Source organism: Hemibagrus wyckioides, linkage group LG21 (assembly GCF_019097595.1).
Source record: "Hemibagrus wyckioides isolate EC202008001 linkage group LG21, SWU_Hwy_1.0, whole genome shotgun sequence".
NCBI classification, from domain to species: Eukaryota; Metazoa; Chordata; class Actinopteri; order Siluriformes; family Bagridae; genus Hemibagrus; species Hemibagrus wyckioides.
Genome location: NC_080730.1, coordinates 16,111,168 through 16,136,344, shown reverse-complemented (window position 1 = coordinate 16,136,344; position 25,177 = coordinate 16,111,168). Strand labels below are relative to the sequence as shown.

At 40.5% G+C, this 25,177-nt stretch overlaps 1 protein-coding gene, 1 long non-coding RNA gene and 5 other non-coding genes across 12 annotated transcripts; 1 reads left to right on the top strand and 6 right to left on the bottom strand.

Moving 5' to 3' along the window:
• Positions 1-11: 11 nt before the first annotated feature.
• Positions 12-5,386, bottom strand: LOC131342362 (uncharacterized). 6 transcript variants are annotated; one of them, XR_009203029.1, is made up of 13 exons: positions 5,235-5,386; positions 4,632-4,784; positions 4,423-4,516; positions 4,154-4,220; positions 3,889-3,939; positions 3,627-3,677; positions 3,365-3,415; positions 3,101-3,162; positions 2,513-2,871; positions 1,965-2,198; positions 661-720; positions 509-569; positions 12-420 (listed from the first exon to the last, which is right to left on the bottom strand). It is a non-coding gene; the product is annotated as an uncharacterized LOC131342362 (long non-coding RNA). The 6 variants fall into 6 exon arrangements; XR_009203028.1 differs by lacking the exon at positions 661-720 and having other exon boundaries at positions 5,235-5,385; XR_009203027.1 differs by lacking the exon at positions 661-720 and having other exon boundaries at positions 12-569; positions 5,235-5,384.
• Positions 3,229-3,320, bottom strand: LOC131342954 (small nucleolar SNORD12/SNORD106). The gene has a single exon (XR_009203084.1). It is a non-coding gene; the product is annotated as a small nucleolar SNORD12/SNORD106 (small nucleolar RNA).
• LOC131342959 (small nucleolar SNORD12/SNORD106) lies at positions 3,492-3,582 on the bottom strand. The gene has a single exon (XR_009203088.1). It is a non-coding gene; the product is annotated as a small nucleolar SNORD12/SNORD106 (small nucleolar RNA).
• LOC131342958 (small nucleolar SNORD12/SNORD106) lies at positions 3,754-3,844 on the bottom strand. Its single transcript, XR_009203087.1, has one exon. It is a non-coding gene; the product is annotated as a small nucleolar SNORD12/SNORD106 (small nucleolar RNA).
• LOC131342956 (small nucleolar SNORD12/SNORD106) lies at positions 4,019-4,106 on the bottom strand. Its single transcript, XR_009203085.1, has one exon. It is a non-coding gene; the product is annotated as a small nucleolar SNORD12/SNORD106 (small nucleolar RNA).
• LOC131342957 (small nucleolar SNORD12/SNORD106) lies at positions 4,296-4,388 on the bottom strand. The gene has a single exon (XR_009203086.1). It is a non-coding gene; the product is annotated as a small nucleolar SNORD12/SNORD106 (small nucleolar RNA).
• Positions 5,379-25,170, top strand: bmp7a (bone morphogenetic protein 7a). The gene is made up of 8 exons (XM_058373135.1): positions 5,379-5,517; positions 11,816-12,393; positions 20,370-20,553; positions 22,520-22,668; positions 22,768-22,983; positions 23,088-23,164; positions 23,315-23,425; positions 24,267-25,170. The coding sequence occupies exons 2-8, from the start codon at positions 12,024-12,026 to the stop codon at positions 24,414-24,416; spliced, it is 1,257 nt and encodes a 418-aa protein (XP_058229118.1). The 5' UTR covers positions 5,379-5,517; positions 11,816-12,023; the 3' UTR covers positions 24,417-25,170.
• The last annotated feature ends 7 nt before the right edge of the window (positions 25,171-25,177 follow it).

The following is a 25,177-nucleotide window of genomic DNA, read 5'->3' as shown; positions in this document are numbered from 1 at the left end:
ACCCTGTGACCCCAAACTAGTACTAAAATAATCTACTTGGCCTCCCCCACAAGGTACACATCTTATTACAAAAAAATCTCTTATTTTTATTTAAAAAAAAAAAAAAAAAACACTTTCTCCAATAGCTTATAGGTCATGTGACCCCTTGACCCCAAACTAGTACTAAAATGATCTACTTGAATACCCCCACAGGGTACACTGATTTTTATTCATTTGTTTATTTTCATCATTTGTTTAACTCCTTTCTTATTTAAATAAACAAGTCATTTTTTTTATCACCATTACACACAGTTTTTTATTGTTATTACCCAATGGTCTTCTTAAACACACAAGCAGCATTTCCATATTTTTTTCCTGGCTGTTTGAAGCTGCAAAGTGTCCATTCCCACACACTGTGCATGCATGCATCCATCCATCTATCTATAATTAATATAAATAAAATAAATATAAATAAAAATAAAAGAATTTAAAAGAACAAAAGATTTTTTTGTGATAAGAAGAGGTGTACCTTGTGGTGGTGTCCAAGTAGATCATTTTAGTACTAGTTTGGGGTCAAGGGGTCACATGACCTAGAAGTTATTGAAGAAAGTGTTTTTTTTTTTTAAAGTAAAATTAAAATAAAAATAAAAGAAGAGATTTTTGGGATACAAAGAGTTGTACCTTGTGGGGGAGGCCAAGTAGATTATTTTAGTACTAGTTTGGGGTCACATGATCTAGACGCTATTGAAGAAAGTGTTTTTTTTTTTTTTTTCAAATAAATATAAAAAACAGTAAAGACATTTTTGGGATAAATTATTATAAATACATAATTATTAAAAAATAAATTAGTAATAGCAAATTAATTCACATGATACTATCAGTTAATTAAATTGTTTATTTATAAATAAACAAAAGCTGTTTGCAATGACGCATGCCATATGTATATTTAAAAAGAAATTAGAATAACTGGGGCATGTAGTCAGTTAAGTAACAAGTACCACATAAGTTACCATAGGAACATAGGAAAGAAAGAGGAAGCTGGGGCAGGAACATGCGCACACCTACGTCGGGTGGGCGTAGCGGCAACAGTGGACCGGATGAGCGCACGCCCTACTGTACACCCTACTGCACGCGCTACTCAGTCCAGGCTAGTTTTAGAGAAGCTCGCATTTTGCCTCAATAACTTTTCTTTTTATTTTGCAATTGTTCATCCTCGTCTGAACTCGCTCTGATTAACAGTAGCGACACGTGACGTCTGTACTAAAATTGGTTGCTTTATAGACAGTAGATGTATGAAAACTACAACTGAAGACTTGTTTGTTTTCCTATTCAAAAATATCATGGAGTTGATATTAAAACCAGATCGCTCTCTGATCGGTAAGTTCCATTGTGTTTAAACCCATAATAGGTCCAGATTATTGCCAAAAGTGTAAATTAAAAATGATCAAAACTTGTAATGCAGTATGCGCTCTTCCACTAGTTTGCCTTGTAATGCTGCAGTGCCAGGCTTTTATCGTCAGAGAGGTCTTAGTTAATGAACCTGTGACCTTCCCGTGTACCTGCTCTGGAAACCAGTCAGAGGTTCTGTGGACCCGCTTCATTCCCAGAAAAGCCGACATCGCTACATGTCACAGCCAGACATGTCGGATTGAACAGCGTTGTCTTAGAAGATTTTCAGTATCAGGTGACGCGAGTAGAGGAAATTTCTCCATGAGGATCAGTTCAGTGGTCTACAATGATGCTGGCTCTTACAGGTGCACTTGTGATAAAGCTGTAGCTACTGAAGTAAAACTAAGGGTTTATGGTAAGTGTGCCATCTGTAAGGCTGTTATAACATGAAAACTGTTACTGAAAAGCAAAGTACTGATACTAATTTGTATATTTGTTTTTGAAAAGCTGAACAATTTGTTTTTGTCTTACAGTTCCAAGTTATAAAGGCTATCGAGGGGGAGAACCTCGCCCTCCCGTGCTACGGACTCACTCACCAAAGTGTTAAAGATGTAAAATGGATGAAAGCTGGACGACTGTTCCTGCTGTTCATTCATAACAGATCTGTGACCCATGAGGAAGCCTCAGCAGACAGATTCATGATGTCTGTAGAAGGTTTTCAAGATGGTGATCTCTCCCTCCACATCAATTCAGTACAACAGTCTGATGCAGGATTTTACCAGTGTCTCATCCACGACGAAGCTTACGAAGGGGATCCACGAGCCGTGTTACTAAAAGTCGACAGTAAGTTTTTACAAATCAAACACCACTAAATTGACAATAAGTTTTAACACCTTCAGTTTCCCTGATAATTTTTCCCTTTCTTTTTTTTTTTTTTAAAACTAGGGCTACAACAATTACCGACCACTTGCCATGACGCTGTACTGGCTGTGCTACTTGTATTGGTTATTTTTATACTAATTGTTGGAGCAGTCATTTACATTGTGAGAAGATAGAGGACATCACCCACAAAAATAAAGATGAGCAAGGTTTTTAGTTTAAGAATTGCTTATATGTAGACAGATACACTATATTACCAACACACCTCCAACTCATTGAATTCCTGTGTTCCAATCACTTCCCATGGCCACAGGTGTATAAAATCGAGCACCTTAGCATGCAGACCGCTTCTACAAACATTTGTGAAAGAATGAGTAAAACTCTGGACCTCACTGAATTCAAGCAAGGTACAGCCATATACAATTTTATTTATTTGATTTATTGCCTTTTTAAACAAATTAAAAGGCATTAAAACAAATGATTCCAGGCTTTTTTCCACCTTTCCTCATCAATTTCCAGACAAAATTAGAATTAGGGTTTAAGCAGATAGTAATAGATTTTCTATTTGAGTAATTTCAACCATGTCGATGATCCCTCCCTTCTTTAAAACAATCCAAGACAGCCCTGAAACAATAAAGGGAAAAAAAGAAAAAGATTAAAAATCTAATCTAGACACAGAGTCAGAGTGCGAGTTCATTCAGTGCATCAGAAATCTTTGGCTTAAATTCACAGGCAGTCAACATGGTCGATCTGCCGGGGGAAAAAAATAAATAAATAAAAAAAATAAAAAAATCGGTCATCACAAAAGCACAAACATGCAAGAATGCACTGCCTATCTAACTTAGAAACATACCATGTGCATCTGCATGAGGGGGGCATCTATGAGTCCATTCCAGATTCCTCAGGGTTTGTTTCCTAATTAAAAATGGGAGAAGAATCTTAAGACTATATCTGCATGATATTATCTAAGCATACAACTCAAACAGTGTATCAGAAATTTTGGCTTAAATATATATAACAGTCAACAGTGTCGATCTGCTGGGGAAAAAAGTCTGGTCATCCTTTACACCATTACAGTACTGCAGATATGATGAGACTCATACAGAACTGAACTCACCAGTTCTACAACCTTGCATTAGCTACACGGTCACGCAATAGGCTGGAGCATCTAGAAGTAATAAAAAGGAAAAATGGGTCATGTTCAGGTCATGCTTTTTGAATTTATAGATGTTTGTACACAGAATGATAATGGCTCAGACAATTTGGCTTAATTTTGGAAAAAGTCAACAGAGTCGATCTGCTGGGGAAAAAAGTCTGGTCATCCTTTACACCATTACAGTACTGCAGATATGATGAGACTCATACAGAACTGAACTCACCAGTTCTACAACCTTGCATTAGCTACACGGTCACGCAATAGGCTGGAGCATCTAGAAGTAATAAAAAGGAAAAATGGGTCATGTTCAGGTCATGCTTTTTGAATTTATAGATGTTTGTACACAGAATGATAATGGCTCAGACAATTTGGCTTAATTTTGGAAAAAGTCAACAGAGTCGATCTGCTGGGGAAAAAAGTCTGGTCATCCTTTACACCATTACAGTACTGCAGATATGATGAGACTCATACAGAACTGAACTCACCAGTTCTACAACCTTGCATTAGCTACACGGTCACGCAATAGGCTGGAGCATCTAGAAGTAATAAAAAGGAAAAATGGGTCATGTTCAGGTCATGCTTTTTGAATTTATAGATGTTTGTACACAGAATGATAATGGCTCAGACAATTTGGCTTAATTTTGGAAAAAGTCAACAGAGTCGATCTGCTGGGGAAAAAAGTTTGGTCATCATTTATGCCATTAGTCTAATGCAACACTGCAAGTAGTGCGAGAGACAAGTGAAACACACCAGCAACATCCTTAAAAGGGGGAAAACGTGTCCTGGAACCATTTGGACATCTGCAGGGCCACAGGTTCTAGGCAAGGAAAAAAAAATAAAAAGTGCGTTATGACACGTTCTCCAGGGGCAATTATACTTGTATTTGTACAATGATAATGGCTCAGACAATTTGGCTTAAATTGTAAAGATAAGTCAACAGAGTCGATCTGCTGGGGAAAAAAGTTTAGTCATCAGAGCCATGTTTGGTGAAAACACAGGAAATCAGTAAGGAATCTCACCATGATGCACATTTCCAAAGACAGTGTTGGTTCATGGTCCACATCTACACAAGTCCATGTTCTTCAGCTCACCTCTACGGTCAGTGGATCAAACCTGAAACAAAAAAATTTGTTTTAAAAAGAAGATCATTAACAATAACGAGCAAGCTCAATTTAATGACTGGAAGAGAATAATAAAATAAATCACTACAGTTTTGTGAAACACCTACAATTTCCCATGGCCATTGAAGTGAAAGGGCTCCTGTCCTGAAGGGGGACCAGTCTCGAGTCTAATCTCCCGCTCCATCATAACCACGTGACCCGGAAGTTGGGCTCTCGGGTGGTATTCTTCTTTTCGGGAGCATGCAGGACGCACGTGGTGCCTAAAAAAAAAATATTTTAAAAGTAGTTCATTTTTCAATTTCTCTTAATCTAAACGCTCTTTATGCAACCTACTGATGTAAATTGTACATTTAGACCAGTTCTATTTCCTTATGGAAGTTATAAATAGCTTAATTAATACATTTACAGTGTATAATGAGATGATTTAAAGAGATTATGTATTAAAAAAAAAAATAATTTATGTGCGATTAAATACACATTTTCTAGACATAAACTATTTTCAATTTATAGTCGAAACAATAGGCAATAAACTATAGTGCTAACAGCTCCGGTCTAAGAACAACGCATTTCTCCATAAAACTGTACTCCCACATCATATACGCTTTAAACCATCATAAACTTTACAATACTGCCTAAACATCTGCATTACACAATAATTGCGTCCAACTAGGCACAAAATTTCACACGGGACCATTGAATAAAGTACTCACCTCTACGGCGCACATGGGACTGAGAGAACCATGTGTGTGCGTACGGATTTTTAACGAAAGTCGTGCGCATGCGTATTTTTTTTAAAGCGTGTGGTACGCATGCGCACTGTACAACACTGTTTCCGCTATATCCGAGTAAAAGCTGGTGTCTCTGAAAATTCCAGAGCAGATAAAAAACCAAAGAAAAATCCCAGAGCGCAACTTGGAGAAGCCGAGAAGCTCTTCTCAACCCTGGTGTTCAGATCGTGACGTCACGTCAACATGGCTGCTCACACCATCAACAGTAAATAAAGTACCACTTCTCTGCTTTTAGATGAGAATAATCTAGTATTTCGCTTAAGATTCGTCAACATACACATCGTTTGGATCATCCATGGCATTAATCATACGGTTACTGTCATGAGAAGTAAATGCATAGCTGATGTTAGCCGGCTAGCTTGTTGCTAGTTCATGAGCTTTTTGAGTACAGGATGTTTTTCCAACTTTGCAGCTCGAACTAGTGATGTGTCGTTTGCGACCGAGTCGGCTCTTTTAGGTAAACGGTGAGGGCATGTTCGCTGATTGAATATTTGTTTAAATAGATTGTATAAATGCAGAGTAACGTTAGAAGGTAAGATTTCATGAAGCAGTTTCAACCAGGTTTTGCCCGGTTTATTAAAAATCGCAACGAGTCGACTCTTTTGTGAGTGAGCTGAATCAAATGATATGATTCACTGAGCAGAGTCGATCACGTTACACCGCGATATCTGTTCAATACTGCTCTAAGCATACATTTGTTGTAATATTAATGAATAATGACTTATTTATACAAAAACCTTCATTTTTCATACTAAAACATTAGAAGTCGAAAGAAGTTCAAAGTTCTGTCCTTCACTCGATGTCTAAATGTTTAGTTTTTTTAGACCACTAGGTGGCAGTGTAGACTAGGTTGAGAATAATAAACATCTTTTCAAATATTAATCACACTTAAACACACAGTGTGTGTACAGACATCAGTGCACTAAACAAAACAAAGTGTTGGTCTAATGTGAAGGAATGTTCACGTGTCCAAAAATAAAGTGTACAAAATTAAGCACAAAAAAAAACAATGCACAGGCTGTAACAATAATATTAGGTCTACTGAGCATTTTTTGTTTTAAAGACCTCATTTAAATCACACACACACCTACCTACCTACATCATTGCACCTCCCTATAGACCAATTAGCACCTAGTTGTGTGAGCATTAACACTTGGGTTGTGCTGTGTTCTGAGGTGATGCTGGCATGACTAGGGTGTGTGTAAGCTCTTTGTGTCATAGTTCACACACTGCCAGCGTGAATGAGGGATTAGCCTTTGATAAAGCGAAGCAGACGGCGATAAGTCCTTCCCCCCCGTTCATTCTCCGCGGCAGAGTGCTGCATGTCAAACACAAGAAACTACAAACGACTAACTAATTACTGTTTTAACATCAGATGTACTTTTTCAGTAGGTCTTTATTGCACTGACGTGTACCGCACATGGCTTAGAAAGAGGAGTCCATGAAAGGGTTCTACCTGGAACCCCGGTCTGCTGTATGGTCCCACATAAAATGTTTCAGTGTTCTATTAAAGGATCAAACCTACGATAGGTTTTAGAGCTAATTCTTATTTCGCTACACTAAAAATAAGCATTCGTCAAGGGTTTTTAGGATGGTTATCAGTTCCTACTTTTTAAAGGTTATATTTGGAGCCATATCCAAAAAGAAAACCACCAGTTAAAGGATTCTATATACACAAGTATTTCCTGTTCAAATGTCTATCATCAACCTTATTGTGCTTAGTATATTATAGTGATAGCTGTTGCTGCTTAGCAAATATACACTTATTTCTGTTTCAGATCATTTTTTGAAGTTTTACCAGTATGCCGTCAAACACTAAAGGCGTGCTTGGTCTCTAAACTTTGATTCCTTTATTTTAACCACAGCAGCTCTGACCTCAGTGCCACTATATGTGCATTATAATATGTTACGGTTTCTATAGTTTACCCAGAGACTTGTGCTGGAGGTGTTTGCCTTAAAAACCTTGGTCAATATGGTGGTGATTTCCATAAGGAGATGTTTATGAGTCTCCAGGGTCAGGGCTATTGTCATAGTTAGGGGTAATGCTGTATGTTTTTGACACACGAAAGTGTTCAGATTTCGGTTTCTTGGTAACATGACAGTCTGAGATTTTTTTTTGTCTTATTAATAGCCGTTTATACAACTGAAGATCCACAGCTTGATTTTTTTTTAAATAATTAACTTTTAAAAATAATTGGCAAATTGCTGTGGTATCAAAGGAATAAAACACTTCATGATATGCTTTTGTAGGAAAGTATTCAGCTTCAGGGTGGTAACAGAAACGTCATTCCTTCAGACACTGAACATGCCTTATTATTATTATTATTATTATTATTATTATTATTAATAATAATATTAATATTAACATTAAAACACAAATATTATTATTATTAATAATAAAAATACAAATATTATTATTATTATTATTATTATTATTATTATTATTACTACTACTAGTTATTTTGGCATAACAACAAAATTATTTGCATTTAATTTTCAGCCAAACGATTACTTTAAGATTTAGGACACTAAAGTCAGAGATCATCCATGTGTGAAAAGGCTGACTGTGATCAACAGCGATTAATCCCCACAAATGATTGGATTACTTATAGATCAAAAGATAAATGTGTCACTTTTAGTTGCAGTTTTTTTTAGCCTTTAGTCTCATTTTTGTTCTCCTGGTGAAGGAATTCCTCAGGCGTACTCTTTACCAAACACACAAAATCGAATGTGTGCAACTCAAAAAGAGTAAAGTGAAGCAGATGAGTGCAGCGCCGTGAGAAAAGCGAGCATTTGGTAAGAACTAAACGCAGATAGATGATGGTGAGCTCACGGCGTGCATGAGCTAACCAGGGTGTGGGACACATTTGACCTTTAGACCTGTTCCGGAAGAGGAATGAGGGCGGCGATGATTGCCAGGTTGCTGTCTCTAGGCTACGGTCGCCGTGGCAGTGGGAAACGGGGCGCAGGCACAGCAGGTGGGAAGCAGCAGAGCACAGGAGATGTCACTTGTGATCTTTGCCGCGTCCCCATAACGGGACAAAGAACAATTAGAGGCTTGTCATCACTTGTCGGAGGCTAAGCCGGGTCAGTGCTGGATCAGAATGAAAGCGGTGGCGAAGCTTTTCATGGCCATTCAGGAAGTTATGGAGCCGGACCCAGATTAAAGGAACAGTTCGGGCCAAAATGAGCTTTACGACTTCTCTTTTTTTGTGTGACATAAACTTCTGCGCCGTACCTTATTTACTAAAGAGACACACTTTAGACACAGAACAAGACTTGGTTAAGTAACTTATTTTTAGCCTTTTTACAGCTCAAGCTTCTTTGCTACAAAGATGTAGTACACAGTCACAAATGACATGGTGTAAACAATCTGATGGAAAAAGCCTCGAAGCGACTCATCAAGGCTCGGTGTGAACCGCCTTTAAGTGCCGTCCCTGCTCAAACACACCTGATTCAACTTAACGGTTAATGACCAGGTCTTTAGGTGTGTTAGTGCAAGGTTTCTCAACTCCGACCTGGACACCCACTGCCCTCCAGAGATTAAACCCTTCCCTAAATCCAACACACCTGTCGATTGAGCCAGTGCATCAGTTAATTATCAAACCCATCATGAGTATCAGTTCAGATGAGAGAACTATAAACTGTCTCAAATCACATACTTGTGTACTATTTCAGTTTATTTTCGAGGATACATTTAGTGTAGTGTATAGAAATTCAAGGGAAGGGCTTGTACAGATAATAGGTTCGCTTTGGAAGAGTTTAGGTTAAAAGGAAAAATACACATCGTACTGCAAACATTGTTGGGTGAGTAAGGGAACTGATAGTGATACTGAACCAACAGCTAGTGTTGCCAACATTCATGACTTTTTTTTATTCGAACCCTTGAGCAACTTTCAGAATCTCAAAATGTCTAATGACTTTAAGCAGACATTAGCAACTGTCCTGTACTCAATACTTGATTCTCCAGCTGCTGGCTAAATGACTTAAATAATGCCAGAGTTGTGTTTGTGCAAGCTCATGTCTAAAACAACCAATCACTGATCAGTATTTCTGTCAACAATCACTGATCACCATTTTAACAGATGACCAATCACTGCTCACCATTTATACCAACAGCCAAGCACTGATCACCTTTTTTCTTTTTAACCAACAACTAATCACTGATCACCATTTTAACAGATGACCAATCACTGCTCACCATTTATACCAACAGCCAATCACTGATCACCTTTTTTCTTTTTAACCAACAACTAATCACTGATCACCATTTTAACCAGTGACCAATCCCTGCTCACCATTTTTATCAACAACCAATCACTGATCACCATTTTTTAACCAACAACTAACCACTAAACAGCATTTTTACTACTGACCAATCACTTCACTCCATTTTTCTTATCGATTTTTACAAGTAATAAAAGTATGTTACTCACAACTCAATGTGGAACTGTTTCCTTCATGTCAGCTTCTCACCGCTACCTTTTCTTTTTACTTTTGTAAATGTGTAAATGGTAGGCTAGACTCTAGTTTGACTATATTTTGTAAATACATCCTAAATAGTTTTGTTCAGTGCCTTTCTTTCTTGTTCAGAATTCCATTCTTCGTATAACACTGATCTTGATGTGCAAGATTAATATGGCGATTCAGTGAATTGGACATTAGCATGAGTTAAACATTCATGTCCAAACCTACAGTTCTATCCAGGTCTAGGTGCGTCTCTATAGAGTCTACTGCGGTCTACGTTTAAGTATTACAGTTGTAGTATGTGATTTAAGACAGAACACTAAAGTTGAACACCCCTGCTGTAGCCAAATGTGTCTTAACAGTTACTTTCCCTTCACAGAGTTTAGTACCAGCGCCTTTAAAACTCTGATCCCATGTGATATAGGTAAGCAAGGTCTTCAGGGGCCTCTGACCATTAGAGCAGGTTGTGTTCAAAGTGAACACTGCAGGGTAGTAGGTGTCCTGCAGTCAGCACCGAAGCTGAAACATATGGACTATGGAAACGGGGTATTTGGGTCTCATGGGGGAAGGGGGAGGGCAGTGAGGGATCGAGACACGAAAAGGCTATGTTGCAAAAAAACGAAACCCAGACCGCTGTTTAAATAGTGCCTTTAGTGTTAACTCATTTAAACACACTATACTGCTCAGTAAAATGGTCACAGTTGGTCACAGTCCAAAACTTAAAAGCATGTACTGTCCATAGTAATGTATACACAGAAATTATCCATCACCTCATATAGCTTTAATTAATTGTTACAACACTTGAGTGCAGTATGAGTAGTTAGGATTACCAGCAGTCAGTTATGAGCTTAAAGTGAGGCATGTGTTATTTCGCATGCTTACATCACCTGTGAGGATGAAAAATTGTGCCAGTGCTTGGTATAAAATGTCTCATACGTGCCGTACTGCCTGTACTAGCTGATCCTAATAAAACCTTCAATAAAAGATTATGCGATAACGTGTGTACTCCAAGATCCTGTAATGTTAGATGAAAATTAATATGTTCTGCTCAGTCAGCTTGACGCAATAATCATATCTTATTCTGTCCTTTAGTATTTTGCTTTTACGTAACCGTATTTTTATCTGTCTTGTGAGTTTTTGGTCAGCCCTATGCTGTTCTCGTATTTGTGGATTTTGGACTAGTGTCTGTTTATAGCAGCTTTAATAAAACAAAAAAAGATAACTAAAAGCACTGATGTTTTTCGGAGGACTGGGTTGCAGTTTTATCACAAAGGTGTTCAGTGGCGATGAGATCAGGGCTCTTTGCAGGACACTCCGGGTCTTCCATAGCTTCCAAGCTTAGAGCAGGTGTTCATGGAGCTCGATTTGTGCACAAGGGCATTATGCTGGAGCAGGTTTGGGACTCTTCATCCTAGTGAAATTGTACGGCTTACTAGACAGCTGTGTGCTTCCAAGTTTGTGACAATAGTGTGGGAGAGAACCTCATATGGATGTGAGGCTCAGGTGTCCACATACTTTTAGATATACTATCTCTATGTATGATTTCAGATGTCTTTTTTAAGCTAATTGCCTATCACACTGTACGATCCCAATATAATAAATTGCTAGAACTTTGACGTCGACTCTCTTGGGTCAAAATCAGGGAGCATGTCATGCTTTACGTTCTAAGGTGCGGATCTTAACTAATATTCGTGTGACCAAAAAAAGCATACAGTCTAAAGCATTAAACATGATTCTTTTCTTTGCGTTATTTATGAAAGCTCCATATCTACTATCCTGTAGTACTGTACTGCTGTTTTTACTGCCTTTACTGTTCATAGTGCATATAATGTGAGGTGAAAACACTGGATATACTTTTTTGTTTATTAAGTTCTTTATACAGCATCTAATAAGAAAGTTATGAATTTTTAGGAATTTGCAAACGCATTTTCTTGACTTGTTCAATGACATTAAAGAAATTTAATTCTGTTTGATTTTTTTTTTAAACACCCCTCCCCACACCCATTTTGGCCACACCCACTTTCATCACTGATGAGGTCCACCCCCGAGGTGCAGCGCGCTCCTTAAAGTCTGCGCTCAGTGGAGCGCAACCGGCAGCGCATCGCGTGAGGACACGAGGGAAGAACGGGGGAGCAACACAGACGACTGAGGAGAAAAAGAGAAAGAGAGAGAGAGAGAGAGAAAGAAAGAAATAGAAATAGAAATCTAGAAACTAACCACACGCACAGGACTCGAACTTCCAGCATGTTGAGGTTGATCGCGGGTTGGTGGTGCTGCTGCGCCGTCTTGGTCGCAGCAAACTTCACGATGGAGAACGACTTGGGCTCGGCTTTCGTGCACCGAGCGCTGCGCAGTCAGGAGCGCCGGGAGGTTCAGAGAGAGATCCTGTCCGTGCTCGGTTTGCCCCGGCGGCCGCGACCTCACTCGCCGGAGCGGCGCACGGCGGCGCCCATCTACATGCTGGAGCTGTACAACGCGGCGCTGGAACCCGCTGCTTCCGGTTTCTCTCGCGCTGCGGCTCCGGTTCTGGCTCCTGCTCTCGCACCGACGCCGACACGGCGAGACCAGCGCTATCTGAGCGACGCCGACATGGTGATGAGCTTCGTCAATATGGGTGAGTGCAGAATTTTATATCTAAGCTTTTGGGTTTTTTTTTCTTTTTTGGGGGGTCAATTCGCCAAGATTTAATTTAATTTAAGTGCACAACTTTTATATTCTTCCAGAAGAGACGCCAAACTGTAACTTTACGCACACTCATAACATGATATAAACACTGACATCAACTGTTATTGTCTCCTTTGGAGAAGGAGCATCGCCACACCCTCCTAACGACTGTTTTTGATAATATTGTGGGTGTTACTTTAAACATTTGGCCTGGAAAACATGAAAACCTTTAAAAGGTCTGCCATGCCTGGAGGTAATTATACTTTTTTGTTGTTGTTGTTGATGTTTTGTTGTTTATTATCTGGCAACTGGCATTTAAACCTGTGCACGCAGACTTGTAATTGAAACTTCTTGAGATTTCTAAATAAACTAAAAAAAAATTCAGGATATGATTGCATGCGGGTGAATGAGAGAGCTTTAGCTCTTAAATAACTTTAGTCATGAGAGTAAAAAGTCTCTGTAGGTCAACATGAGGCGGTAGGACATCTGTACTTAAGGCTTAAGCTCAAGTTTCATTAAGAAAGTAAACTTACAACAGAAACCAGAGGATATTGCCATGCTGCACTGTCTCCAAGAGCTGTTTCAGGAGATGATATAGATCTGTTTGGATCCCAAAAGACATTCTGGTATGTCAATATACACTGTAATGGCTCGCTTTTTTTTTTTGCCAGACGGTTCACATGGCTGCTTTCCATGCCTCTTAGAAGGCTGTAAAACCAAGAATTTTTCTTTTGTTCGAAGGTAATGGTTTGCCATTTTGAGAATCCTCTTCTGTGCTGTGAAGAGGGCTTTTCATGGGGCTTAGTTTGGCATGACTAAAATTTGAGAAGGCATTTTTGACCTCGCCGGGGTAAGATAAAGCTGTTAAAAGATAAAGACCAGTTTGGGAGACCCTCAAGTGTGTGTGTGTGTGTGTGTGTGTGTGTGTTTCATATGTGGATAGTGTGAGTGAGATGGGATAAACAGTGAGTGATGAATGATAATATTGTCGCAATACTAGCGGTAGTTCAAACAATGAAAGGAATCATTTTTATTAGTAAGCGATCGCAGGTTTCTGTGTGTGGCTAATGATGAAGGTCTGCATGTATTTAGAGAGCTGTGAGCATGACTGGGAACTTCCCTGGACATTACTGAACTTATCAAACCTGAATTCTGCCTTTGTTTCCTTTGGAAAGTATAGCATTGCCTGTGTTTCACTGTAGTGAGGGAGCATTCCTGTAGTGGACACAAGTCTCCTTCCCCTCTCTGTACTCCCTTCCTTTTATCCACAATCCTAATTCTGTGGGAATTTCATGCCTCAGAGCAAAGAACTGAACGTTTCAGTCCAAAACTCTTTCAATGGTGCACGATGGCCTCTGAAAAAGTTCAGCTTTGTTAACCGAGCCAGCTGTCACTTGTGTAATCCCCTCAGAAGAAGAAGGAAAAAAAAAAAAACTATTTCACTCTTGAGACATGGATATGATGTGAGCCTTAAAGTCTTCAAAATGGCCCGGCCTTCGTTCTGGATCATTGTTTTTATTCTCTATGTTGTGCTGTTGATTGACAGGATAATTTCCTCCTCTTGTTGAGATGTGTGTTGAGGCAGGCAGGCCTGCGTTCAATCCAGGACCACCCTAAACGACTGTATTAAAGCTATTTCCTTCCCACAGAACCACAGCTACTAGACGGAGAGTTGAGACACGCACCTCCTTTTTTTTTTTTTCTTGTAGCATGTGGATTGCAAACCATCTAAACAGTTCATTTAGCTTTCAGCTTCAGGCTGAAACCAGAAGCAGTTTTTTCGCTTTTAGTTATTAAGCATTACGAAGATAAATTTGATATAAACACAAGGTATACAGTTCAGAAAGTCAGTACCATACACAGCCATACAATGTATAATATAGCAATTTCTCCAAATTACTGGTTTTTAAATTGTATTTTGGAAATTATATAGCAGATTTACCCCCCCTTTTCAAATGGACAGTGTTGTGTTACAGGCAGGTTACTTTAGCCGCAAACAACTGAACGAGTAAAGTCAGTCCAAATGAAAAAATCCCCCGTAGACATTGCAGTCAAAAGGGCAACGCTTCAAGTCCGATAGAACCTGTGAAGTTCAAACTCCATCCAGCAAACCAGCTGTAGAGCAGCGCCGAAGCTTCTGCTTGGAACCCGGTCGGCTTTCATTTTTTTCCCAGCTTGTGTTTTACCTGGGAATTTGCCATGGATTGCAACAGATGTGTCTGAGAGGTTTTGTTTTTTTTCTCAGCAAGAGCCAGCTGTTCTCTGGAAAGGAAAGACCGTCTGCAATCTGTTCTTTCTTACGTTAACTCACTGCACACTTCAACCGGTCAGTTTGTTACAAGTAATGAATGGTTAAGGTTAGGGTTACCAGGTGGGCTTAGAACATTTTTGTTAATTCTGTTTCTTTTTTATCTTGTATAAACTCCAGTGACATTGTTTTTTTTCCACTCTGGGGATTTGCTACGTGTCAGATCGGGTTACTCGGTTCCATTTTAGGTTCAGACCTTTCTTTGTGCCCTGTGATTTCAGTCACACTTTTTAGTTTAACGAGCAATCAAAACGAAGTTTGATATTCTATTAAAACATGCTTATTTATATAATATAATTCTTTCTTAAACGAGGCTGAGAAGACTGATGTAAGCACCTGAACTCTGAAGACTGTCTATCCCCGAAAAAAAAAGAAAAAAAAAAAAAAGTTAAAACCCAGAGAAACCCCGCAGCTCGGTGTAACTCGGCAGAGAAGCAGTCACGCTCCAAATGTTTATGCTGATAAGCCGGCATGACCAAGTAGCAACAGAAATCCGATTATTCCACCGAATATAATTCTCACAAAAGCGATGCTCTGTTTTTAAGTGTTTTCTAGTTTCTGGAAAGATTTGTGCATGTTTACCTCGCACAATAAACTTCACCCATTAAGGTTGGAAATAATGCTACATTAATGCTTCTAGGGTTGAGCATGAAATCCTCCAAGTCATTAAATTCATATAAAGTGATCAAATGTTAGTTCAGGTTTTTTTTTTTTTTTTTTTTTAACTAATCATCATCCCCTAAAACATTACAGATGTACAAACACTGGTCCTAGCCTGCAGATAGGAAAAAATAGACTCTACACACATTTCCCACAACAACCCGTGTAGCTGTGCTGCTAGAAAACTTTCTCTGATTTTTGCACCATGCAACAATATAGAAGCAATAAGAAAAAAGTGATTCATTATAAAGAAGAAAAAACACACGATGAAAGAGACTACAATTTAAGAGGCTTGTTACTTCAACAATAAATAGGAGGAAAAAGCACGGACACCCAGCAGCAATCTAGCCACCTAACTGTGAGTGACCTCCTCAAGACCTCAGTCAGTTTTATCGATTTAAATGTCTGATCTAAACCCAATATCCACATAATTCATTTAAAAGTGAGGAAATGCTGCGTTGTTTACTTTTGTCACAGAACCATGTTGTTTGGATGTCTTGTTGTGAAGGGGGTGGAAGTCTGAGTTGAAGGGTTTAGAAAGTAAGCTAATGCATCTTTTGCGCCCTGCGCCTTCAGTGAACAGGTTTGCATTTGGACTCACTGCCGCTTCATGTGAAAAACCATTTTAAAAAATGTATATATATCGTAGAATAGTACCCTGGAATAATCTTAACTGGTCAAGAGAGTGTGGTGTAACGTGATGCTCACTCTAGCGTTTAAGAGCAAGCATTTGAGGTGAAATGTCGACGTCTACTACTTTTATCACAACAAACGCTGAAGGCAGATAAACTTGAGCTGTAAGGTGTGCCGAAACCCCGCTGTTCTAATTGTTATAATAGTGTTGACGTTAATTAGCATGTTTACCCTACGCTGTAATTTCTCATCGTATCAGCCTATGGGTTAGGAGCGAAGTGTTGAAATGTGTGTGTGCCAGGAGCAGTTTGCATATCTGAACGCTGATCTTTGTGCCTAATGGCCTTTAACATAAACACAGCAAACCCTTACAAGCAATTATTGCCTCCACAAAATGCCGGTGCTTTTCTTTCCAGTGTTCACTTGCGGTCAAATAAATGACTCTCTGCCTTCAGTATGCGCCCGGTTTAGAGAGAGCTTATTTCCCCCCCCTCCTTTTTTTCACTCACCGCTGGCTATGCATGTTCATTATTGTGCGATGATGGAAACAATTTGAGCACGTGCACTGCGGCCGTTCTGTAGGCTATGATGTCATACGTGGCAGCACATACAGGCAGGATGTGTGTAAAAAAGCAGCAGTAATCATGGTTGTCATCATTATTGACTGACCCCCACCAGCACACACACACACACACACTCACGCAAAAGCACACTTTACAGGCCTTTTTCCTTTGCACAAAGCCCTGGAACCTGGCACCAGAAAACTGGAACTGTGCTTTTTCCATCAGCAGCCAGTTTATGGTTTTTGGTACCTGTTCAAGATTCTCCAAAAAGGAAGTTATGGTTTGGTTGCTGATCCTACGCGGCGCCAAAAAATACAGAGAATCCTCTGCTTTTATACGGATGCTATACTGGTACCTGATCTCAAACTGTTCCTCATTTAAGACTCATTTCTTGGTGCTGACTTGCTTCTGGGACTAAAATGCAGCTGGTATGGAACCAAGAACCAGCAAAATCAGGAACAAGAGGGTTTTTTCTTTGCACAATGACCACAATTTAACCGTTTAAATTTTTTACATGGCCACCGTTACCATAAATAGTGCGAGTGGCGGCTGTAGTGCTAATCGAGCTTGCAGAAATTTCCAGCATTACCTGAAGACGTTATACATTTGGAAGTGGCTCATCTAATAACAAAATGGTTCAGTGACTAAACCAGTGGCTGATTTCCTTAAAGACACTCCCAGCTTTGGTGCTTTTGGTGCTTAAAAACATGGAAAGAGAAGCCATGGACAGTGAGAAGATGCTGATTTGATATCATCCACTATGGAAGGAATAAATCCTTGGCAGTATGCTCATGTAGGAAAGTAATCAACGACAGGGTGGTGTGATGAGGCCCGTAATTTTATCTTGAAGTTCATAAGATGAAGTAAAAACAGGTTGTCGTATTCCCAACTCCTGGACAAACTGGAGACTCCTTCCAAGCATAATAAAAATGTCTCCTTCGGCATGTAAAGATCGATGAAGTGAAGTGGTGATCCGGTTGTTCTCATCTTCTATCAGGCTGGTGGTAAATGAACTGGGACCACAGCCTCGAGCTTTGAGTCTTGACTCGCATCCAGTGCTTTATTTTTGAATGTGAATTATAAAAACACTCTAGGTGTTGCCTTTCACCTTTTGCACCAGAAAAGCCGGCCACTTCCCCCCCCCTCCTCTCCCCGAGGATAAACGGATTGTGTAGCGCTGAGAAAACAGCTTCCCAGAAACCTCCAGGAAAGGTTGAGTTTGTGCCACATGCTGGAAACTCTGAGAGGATCTCAGCCGTCCCGGGGTGGGGACAACGCTCGGCCAACTTCTGCCAAGGGTTCATTCTGAAATCATGGATTTTCCTCAACAAGGTCGCTTGCTCACATATACACCGGAGTGTTTTTTCCCCTCCCTTCATTGAGTAGTTTTGCTGCTTTATAGGGTGTGTGGATAAACATACTCATAAAATGTCATCCTGTTGACTAAATGTGACAAACATAACAGCGTTTCCTTTTGCAACGCCTCTTCGAGAGAGAGATTTGTGAAGACATCTGGACATGATGTTGTTGTTGTTGTTGTTGTTGTTGTAGAAATGAGAAATGGCTGATTATGGTAGGTTTTTAATAATTAGTTTAATTCTCAGCTTCCGTCCTCCATGTTCAGATAATGAGAATCTATTCACCAGAGTAATATCCAGCGTAATAAGTTGAGTAGCTGAAGGAAGAGGGAATGTTATCCAGCTCCTGTTGCGCTAAAATTATGATCCCTCTGAGAATTTGGCTCCATTTGGGACAGGGCACGCTGTCGGAGGCCTTTTTAAGGAGGTTATTTTTTGCACTTTCACGAATGAGACCAGGATGTTGGTGTGGAGTGCAGCCAAGGTCACTGGCGGATTAGCGAGGGATATAAAGGCCGAAAGGGCTACTACTCACGACTCCCAAGTAACATGTGTACAGTGCATGTGCAGTAATCCGTGTGTGTGTGCGTGAGGAAGAAAGTGTGTGTGTGTGTGTGTGTGTGTGTGTGTGTGTGTGTGTGTGTGTGTGTGTGTGTGTGTGTGTGTATGTATACATATATATATATATAATGTGTATGTATGTGTGTGTGTGTGTGTGTGTGTGTGTGTGTGTACATGTGTGTCTGTACATATGGGGCACCGCTAGTTTCCGGGCCAGGCCTTTTACAGAGCTTTTCTTGTGGTCACACATGTGTGTGATTTGCGTCCACAGCCAGGCTTGGCTATCCCCCCCCCCACCCCATCACCCCTCCCAAACTATGTTCCCATAATTCATGTGGGCCTGAGATCCGACTCGGCTTATGGAAGCAAACATTTCTTTTTTGGCCGCAGTGATGTGGGCGCACCAATCAAGCGTTAGTTCTGCGTGCGATTGCTCAGCCGTTCTGACAGAATGCAGTCTTTCCTTTTACGAAAGAACTTCAGCTCGGAGTTGTGTGCGGTGTGTGATGTGTGGCTTGGCCTAGATATTCAAAATGGAACGAGGACACACAGATGAGTGAATCGAGGCAAACGAGACAATTACATCCACAGGCTTGTTCCCACTTCATGTTTTTTTTTTTCCTCCCCTCAAACCATAAACAAGGGTCGAGCTTCTCTTACTGAATATCAACGATTGGTTCAAATGCAAGTTTCTTTGGTCCACATTGTAAAAACCTGTGTTTACAAACGCTTGTTTTATACCGGAGGCACCATCGCACGACCGGCAAACCAGAATCTTTCCATGACTTTTTCTTTTTGTACACAAGCAGCGAGTACAAAACTTTTTGCCTTGTACAAGCTTCGATGGGCATGCTGCTTATGGAAACTGCAAGAAAAAAAACATGAACATTTAATGTTTCATCATATTAACACGAAACACAGCAGATCTTCTGGAGATTCACCGTCGTGCTGTATTTTGCCGCACCCTGAAATGTCGTCTCCGTGGTGCAGTTTGCATCACTTCTGTTATTTGTCCTTGCGGTGTGTTACATAATAGAGTAACAAGTCTTCTCTAGTTCTTGTTCAGGATAGCTTTGAGACTTTTTCTGGAGTTTTGTTGAAATCACTTACATTTTTTTTGTACCTTAAAAAAATGCACATTTTGTGAGGATTTTTAGAATTTATTTTTCATTGAGGAAAAATGTTGATGACTATCCACACCAATAAAAGTCTGTTTGGTGTTCAAGGTTGTTGAACCATATCTACCTGTTTGCCTTTCAGAATTTTTTTTTTAGAGTAGAACCTTTTGAGAAAGCTAGTGATCTAAGCAACCCTTAAGAAAATTCCTTATAAGGAGAAGAGAGACCCCTTAGTAAATGTCTCATAACACTGAAAAGTGGCTCTTTTGGTATATAGGTCTGGTTCCATGCACACAAAACAAAGAAAAGGTTCCACCTTGAACAAGTAACTATCATCCTTCATACCCTATCATCATATCTTATGCCAGCGTCCTTAATGTAGGAAATGATGAATCCTAATCAGAAGCCCTTTTCTCATCTGACCTCTTCATTTCATCAAGCACCATAACCGGTGTTTTATTTTTGGTCGGTCTATCTGGAACTGGTTCTATGTAGATCATGGCTTTATACATTTCAAGGTTTAAAGTCAAAGACACTGAGAAAATGATTGAAATAAAACTTTGAGATCCCAGAGAAATGCTTTGTAGTAAATTGTATATAATATTAGTTGGACTTTACCTGAACTTTATTTTATCCGAAGAATATTAATATAAAATCATTTATGTCATGTTGAACTGAAGAGGGTGTGTGTGTGTGTACGCGTGTGTGGTGTTCTCTATTTCTAGTTGATCCTGAAGAAGACCCGCATGTGTTCCACCAGTTCCACCGATTCGATCTGTCCCGCATTCCCGAGGGAGAAGCCGTGACTGCGGCCGAATTCCGCGTCTACAAAGACTTTGTTCACGAACGTGCCGAAAACGAGACCTTTCACGTCAGCGTGTATCAAGTGCTCCGGGAATACGATGACAGGTAAACACGCAGCTGTGGACTGTGAACTCTGTGAGTGTTTGGATTGTTTTAAACATGTTTGCGATGCTGCTTTTTCCAGTCGGAGATGTTTGTTTGTCTTATTCGTTTCCTGCGTAGTCGACGCAGCGTGTGAAGTCAGCCTGCAGCTGTGGTGCGTTCGAGTTTTATTAGAGTTTAGTGTGAAAGCCTGGGAGAAAGACTGGCTGAAGTGTGCGAGATGAAACATGTGCTGCCGCCCACTCAGTACGGGTCTGAAAACACACACACACACACACACACACACACACACGTACAGACACTCGCTGATGGGCCTGCCCGATGGTAGGTGTCTGGTGCCAGGTCTCCCACTGAATTCCTGCCGCTGATTTACAGCCCAGCTGTTAGCACACCGGCCATTACAAAGTCATTACTGTCAGTTAGTGAGCTGTAGAGGCTTGAGCAGGAGAGAAGCCCGTCTATCTCCACCATCTACACTCACTCGCATGGTCTGTCTTTTCATCTCTAGCCATATCTCTAGTCCGATTCCTATCCCAATGTTCCTTCAGAGCAGCACATACTCGGTTCTCTCTAACTCTGTTTTACTTCCTCACGCACACACACGCACTTAACATCAACTCCACACTCAGACTCCTTATCACCCCTCTGGCAATGTGAATCATCGCTCGTACACCTATTGTGATGCAGACGCGTCACGCAGACAGACGCCGTCTGCCCAGCGCCCCCCGGGGGGCTGAAACCCGACCCGTAAACATGCCATTTGTTCCTCAGATCAGCTCCAGTATCTCCTGAATCAGACAGGAATTTTAATCTGCGATAAGAGACGTCCCAATTTGGGGAGGTTGATCTAGGACACGATGTAAAGGGCAAGCTCCGGCCTGTCGACTTTGACTCTTATGATGTTTTCTGGGTTATTTGTTGACAATACAAAGACATCACAGCTCATCAGACACACAAGAATTTCCTTGAAAGCTGCTCGTTAAGAGTTTTTGAGAAGCGTGACCTCATATCCTGTCGATTGTAATTCTGAAGTCAGGGCTTGAAGAGATTGTCGCACAAAGGAATATGAAATGAATAGCCAGTACAGTGTAAGACCAAAAGTATGTGGACACCTGACCATCACATGGCGCCTAAACCTGCTCCATCAAAAAAAAAAAAAAAAAACCCTGTACACAGAGCGAGCTCCATGAAGACATGCTGTGTGAATGCTCTTTACTGCACAGAGCTCTGACCTCAACCCCAGTGATCACCTTTGGGATGAACTGGAAGGCTGACTACACCTCAGACCTCCTCACGTAATATACGCAATTTCATTCTATTAGTTACTCAAATTGGTGGCGTATCACGTATCGCACCAGTTCTACTAGTCAAATCTTTTGTTCATTGTCCACTAAACACAGGCTTTATTAAAGACGAGTACACTTGTTTTGGCATGCCCATATCTACGGTTTCCACATAAATCCATTACTCAGTTCCCTTCTAAGTATCTGGCTAAGGTGTAATTTATAACGATTTAACTTCAACCTGTTTTTTGAATAGGGCTGAACCAAAAATGTTAATACAGGGGGTTTAAAAAAGCTTTGTTTTTGTATATATGTGTAAAAAGAAAGAATATAGCACTGAAAATAATTAGGTAAATATTGGATATTAGAAACTAACCCTTAATCTGTAAGTTTTGCATTAAAGAACTTTTTATTTCTCTCAATGTATAATATTTTACTGCATGTTTCTATAAGGCAAGAGAAGATTAAGGGTAGAAAAATGTAACACCTGAGCAAAGCCGCTGACCCTTAACTGATTGGACTGTATTACCTCTGAAGTGCAAGTCCCTTTGGCTAAATAAATCGGTGTGAATGTAAATCTGAAATGGTAATAATATCAAATGAAAAGTTTTTGAATAGAAAAAGGTGCTGCTTTTGACCAACATGTTTTATATATGCGTGTATGTTTGCGTGTGTGTTCCTGGCAGGGATTCGGATCTGTTCTTGCTGGACTCGCGGGTGATTTGGGCAGCAGAAGAAGGCTGGCTGGTGTTCGATCTCACAGCTACCAGTAACCACTGGATTTTGAACCCAGGTCAGAACCTGGGCTTGTTGCTTGTTCTGGAGAGTGCAGATGGTGGGTCAAACCTCCTCTTCCTCCTTCTACTCCTCTTTTTTTTTTTTTGTCTGAGCTGGAATGTTGAATTCTTTTGTCCTTCTGTTTTTCCCCCTATAGGTGACCGTGTGAACCCCAGGGTTGCAGGGCTGGTGGGCAACCAAGGACCTCAGAACAAGCAGCCATTCATGGTGGCGTTCTTCAGAGCTACAGGCGTCCGTTTGCGCAGCGTCCGCTCAGCTCCCGGACACAAACAGAGGAACCAAAACCGCCCAAAGACTCCTAAACACACACCGCCTTCCAGCCAGGAGGCCCTGAGGTTGGCAGAGGCAGCAGGTAGTGTATCTGATGTTGGTCGGAATAAATCATGCTCCAACATAGTCATTGTATGCTACGGTTTTAAATTTATATATATTTTATTTTATTTTTTTATTTTACAGAGAATGTTAGTGTGGACCCAAAACAGGGCTGTAAGAAACATGAACTCTATGTCAGCTTCAGAGAACTGGGATGGCAGGTATAATGAAAGACATGAAAAATTCTCTCTCTCTCTGAGAGGACGACTTGAGGACAACGCATGTTCCCCTTTTTTATTTTCCCCACCCTTTTTTTTTTATTATTATTTTCTTTCTTCACAATCTTTCTCCATCTCTTCCTGTGTATCCAGGACTGGATTATTGCCCCAGAAGGCTATGCTGCATACTACTGTGAGGGCGAGTGTGCCTTCCCTTTAAATTCCTACATGAACGCCACCAACCACGCCATTGTGCAGACGCTGGTAAGTTCACCACAGACCCGATTACATAATCCACACAGCAAAGCTGCACCAACTACTCTTAATATAGCCCCGGGACTTCATAACAAAAGATCTGTTTGTTGCTGAAATATTTATGTTCATCGAGGAGTATGTTTTTATTATGGCAAAATATTTATCGTAGCACGGCACAGTCGAATTCTTCATTCTGATTCGTCGATGGCGGGGTAATTTTCTTTTAGTTATTCAAATCACAGGTTTAGATTAATGTGTTTGTTCACATATGTTAGTGTTTCTATAGTAACAGTGTGCACAGAGACTAATAAGGTGAATGCTCTATGTAAACATTGAAAATTAAAAAATTCATAAAGTGACCTTTTCTGTTTTTGGAAGGAGTCTCCAGTGTCGGTGCTTTATAAGACTGTAACTGCCCCGAGAAAGTCTTCTCAATGGAGGAGGGCTTCGTGGTTTTATGGCTGTTTGTGATGCTATTATAAGCTGCGTTTTTTTAATTTGTGTGTGAGAAAGAGAGAGAAATGGTCATTGATAGCAGGACCTAACTTTTTGGACATTCCACACCATCTAAATGTAATGTAAATGCTAGAAAAGTGTGATGTCTGGCTTAATACATTTGAAAAATGTTAGTTGCTGTGGTGTAAGGGGAATAAAACACTTTAGGTCATGCTGTGGTTACAAACTAATCCCCACTATCACTCACCATATAAGTATCTCATAATCTGATCTCTAAATGCACGATTTACTTTCTACGATACTTTCTAACACATTACACTGATGGAACAATATTAGTTCTTCAAGCGGAAACTGAAAATCCGTCTTCCTTTTATTAATTCCGTTTTTCTTACAGGTTCACTTCATAAACCCAGAATCCGTCCCGAAGCCGTGCTGCGCCCCCACTCAGCTCCACGGCATTTCTGTCCTGTATTTCGACGACAGCTCCAACGTCATCCTGAAGAAATATCGCAACATGGTGGTCCGAGCGTGTGGCTGCCACTGACGGACGCGTACACACACACGCGTACAAGTCCAGACGCTCGGCTGGAGGATGGAAAAGCGGGAGATGGAATTGAGGCCAGCCGTGCCTTCAGGAGCCACACGTTTAATAAGACTCGTTACTGGAGGGGGAAAAAAGCTGGACCGCTGTGCTGTGCCCACGTGTTTCAAGTGCGTCACAACTGCAGTCGAGTCGAGTGGGAGCTGCTTTTATTATACGCTGTAGAACTGAGAATGGTTTTAAAAAGGTTCAGCAAAAGAGCACATGATGAGATGTGTTAAATTAGTGTTTAGGCACACTTTCCTCGCTTGAGTCACTGGAGACCGGGTCAAAAACAATATCAGTGTGATGAACAGTGGGAAATTCTTTTCATTTTTGGCGTACAGGAATCAAAGTGACGTAAAAGTGTTGTTTTTTTTTCCACTCAGAAGATTTATAAGTGTGTGATTTATACATGCAGGTGGATGTTTGGTGTGTGTGTGTTTTCTCTCAACCCCCTTGTGGCAAAACCCCCATCCCACACGCTGCATTTATCACACAGCCCGAGTGTTCAGCATGTGTTAACTGCCGGCAACAGGACCATCACTTACTCCGACCTCTCCTCTGAAGCGGGTCCAAAGCTGCGGGTGGCGGCCTGGACAGCAGCATGTGGTTCTCATCTGTGTTCTCTCTGTAGACCGGATGATAAAGCAGCTAAATAGAACTGTCTGGATAGGGACAGGTGCAATTGATTTTTTTTTTTTTTTTTTTTTTTTTTTTAACAG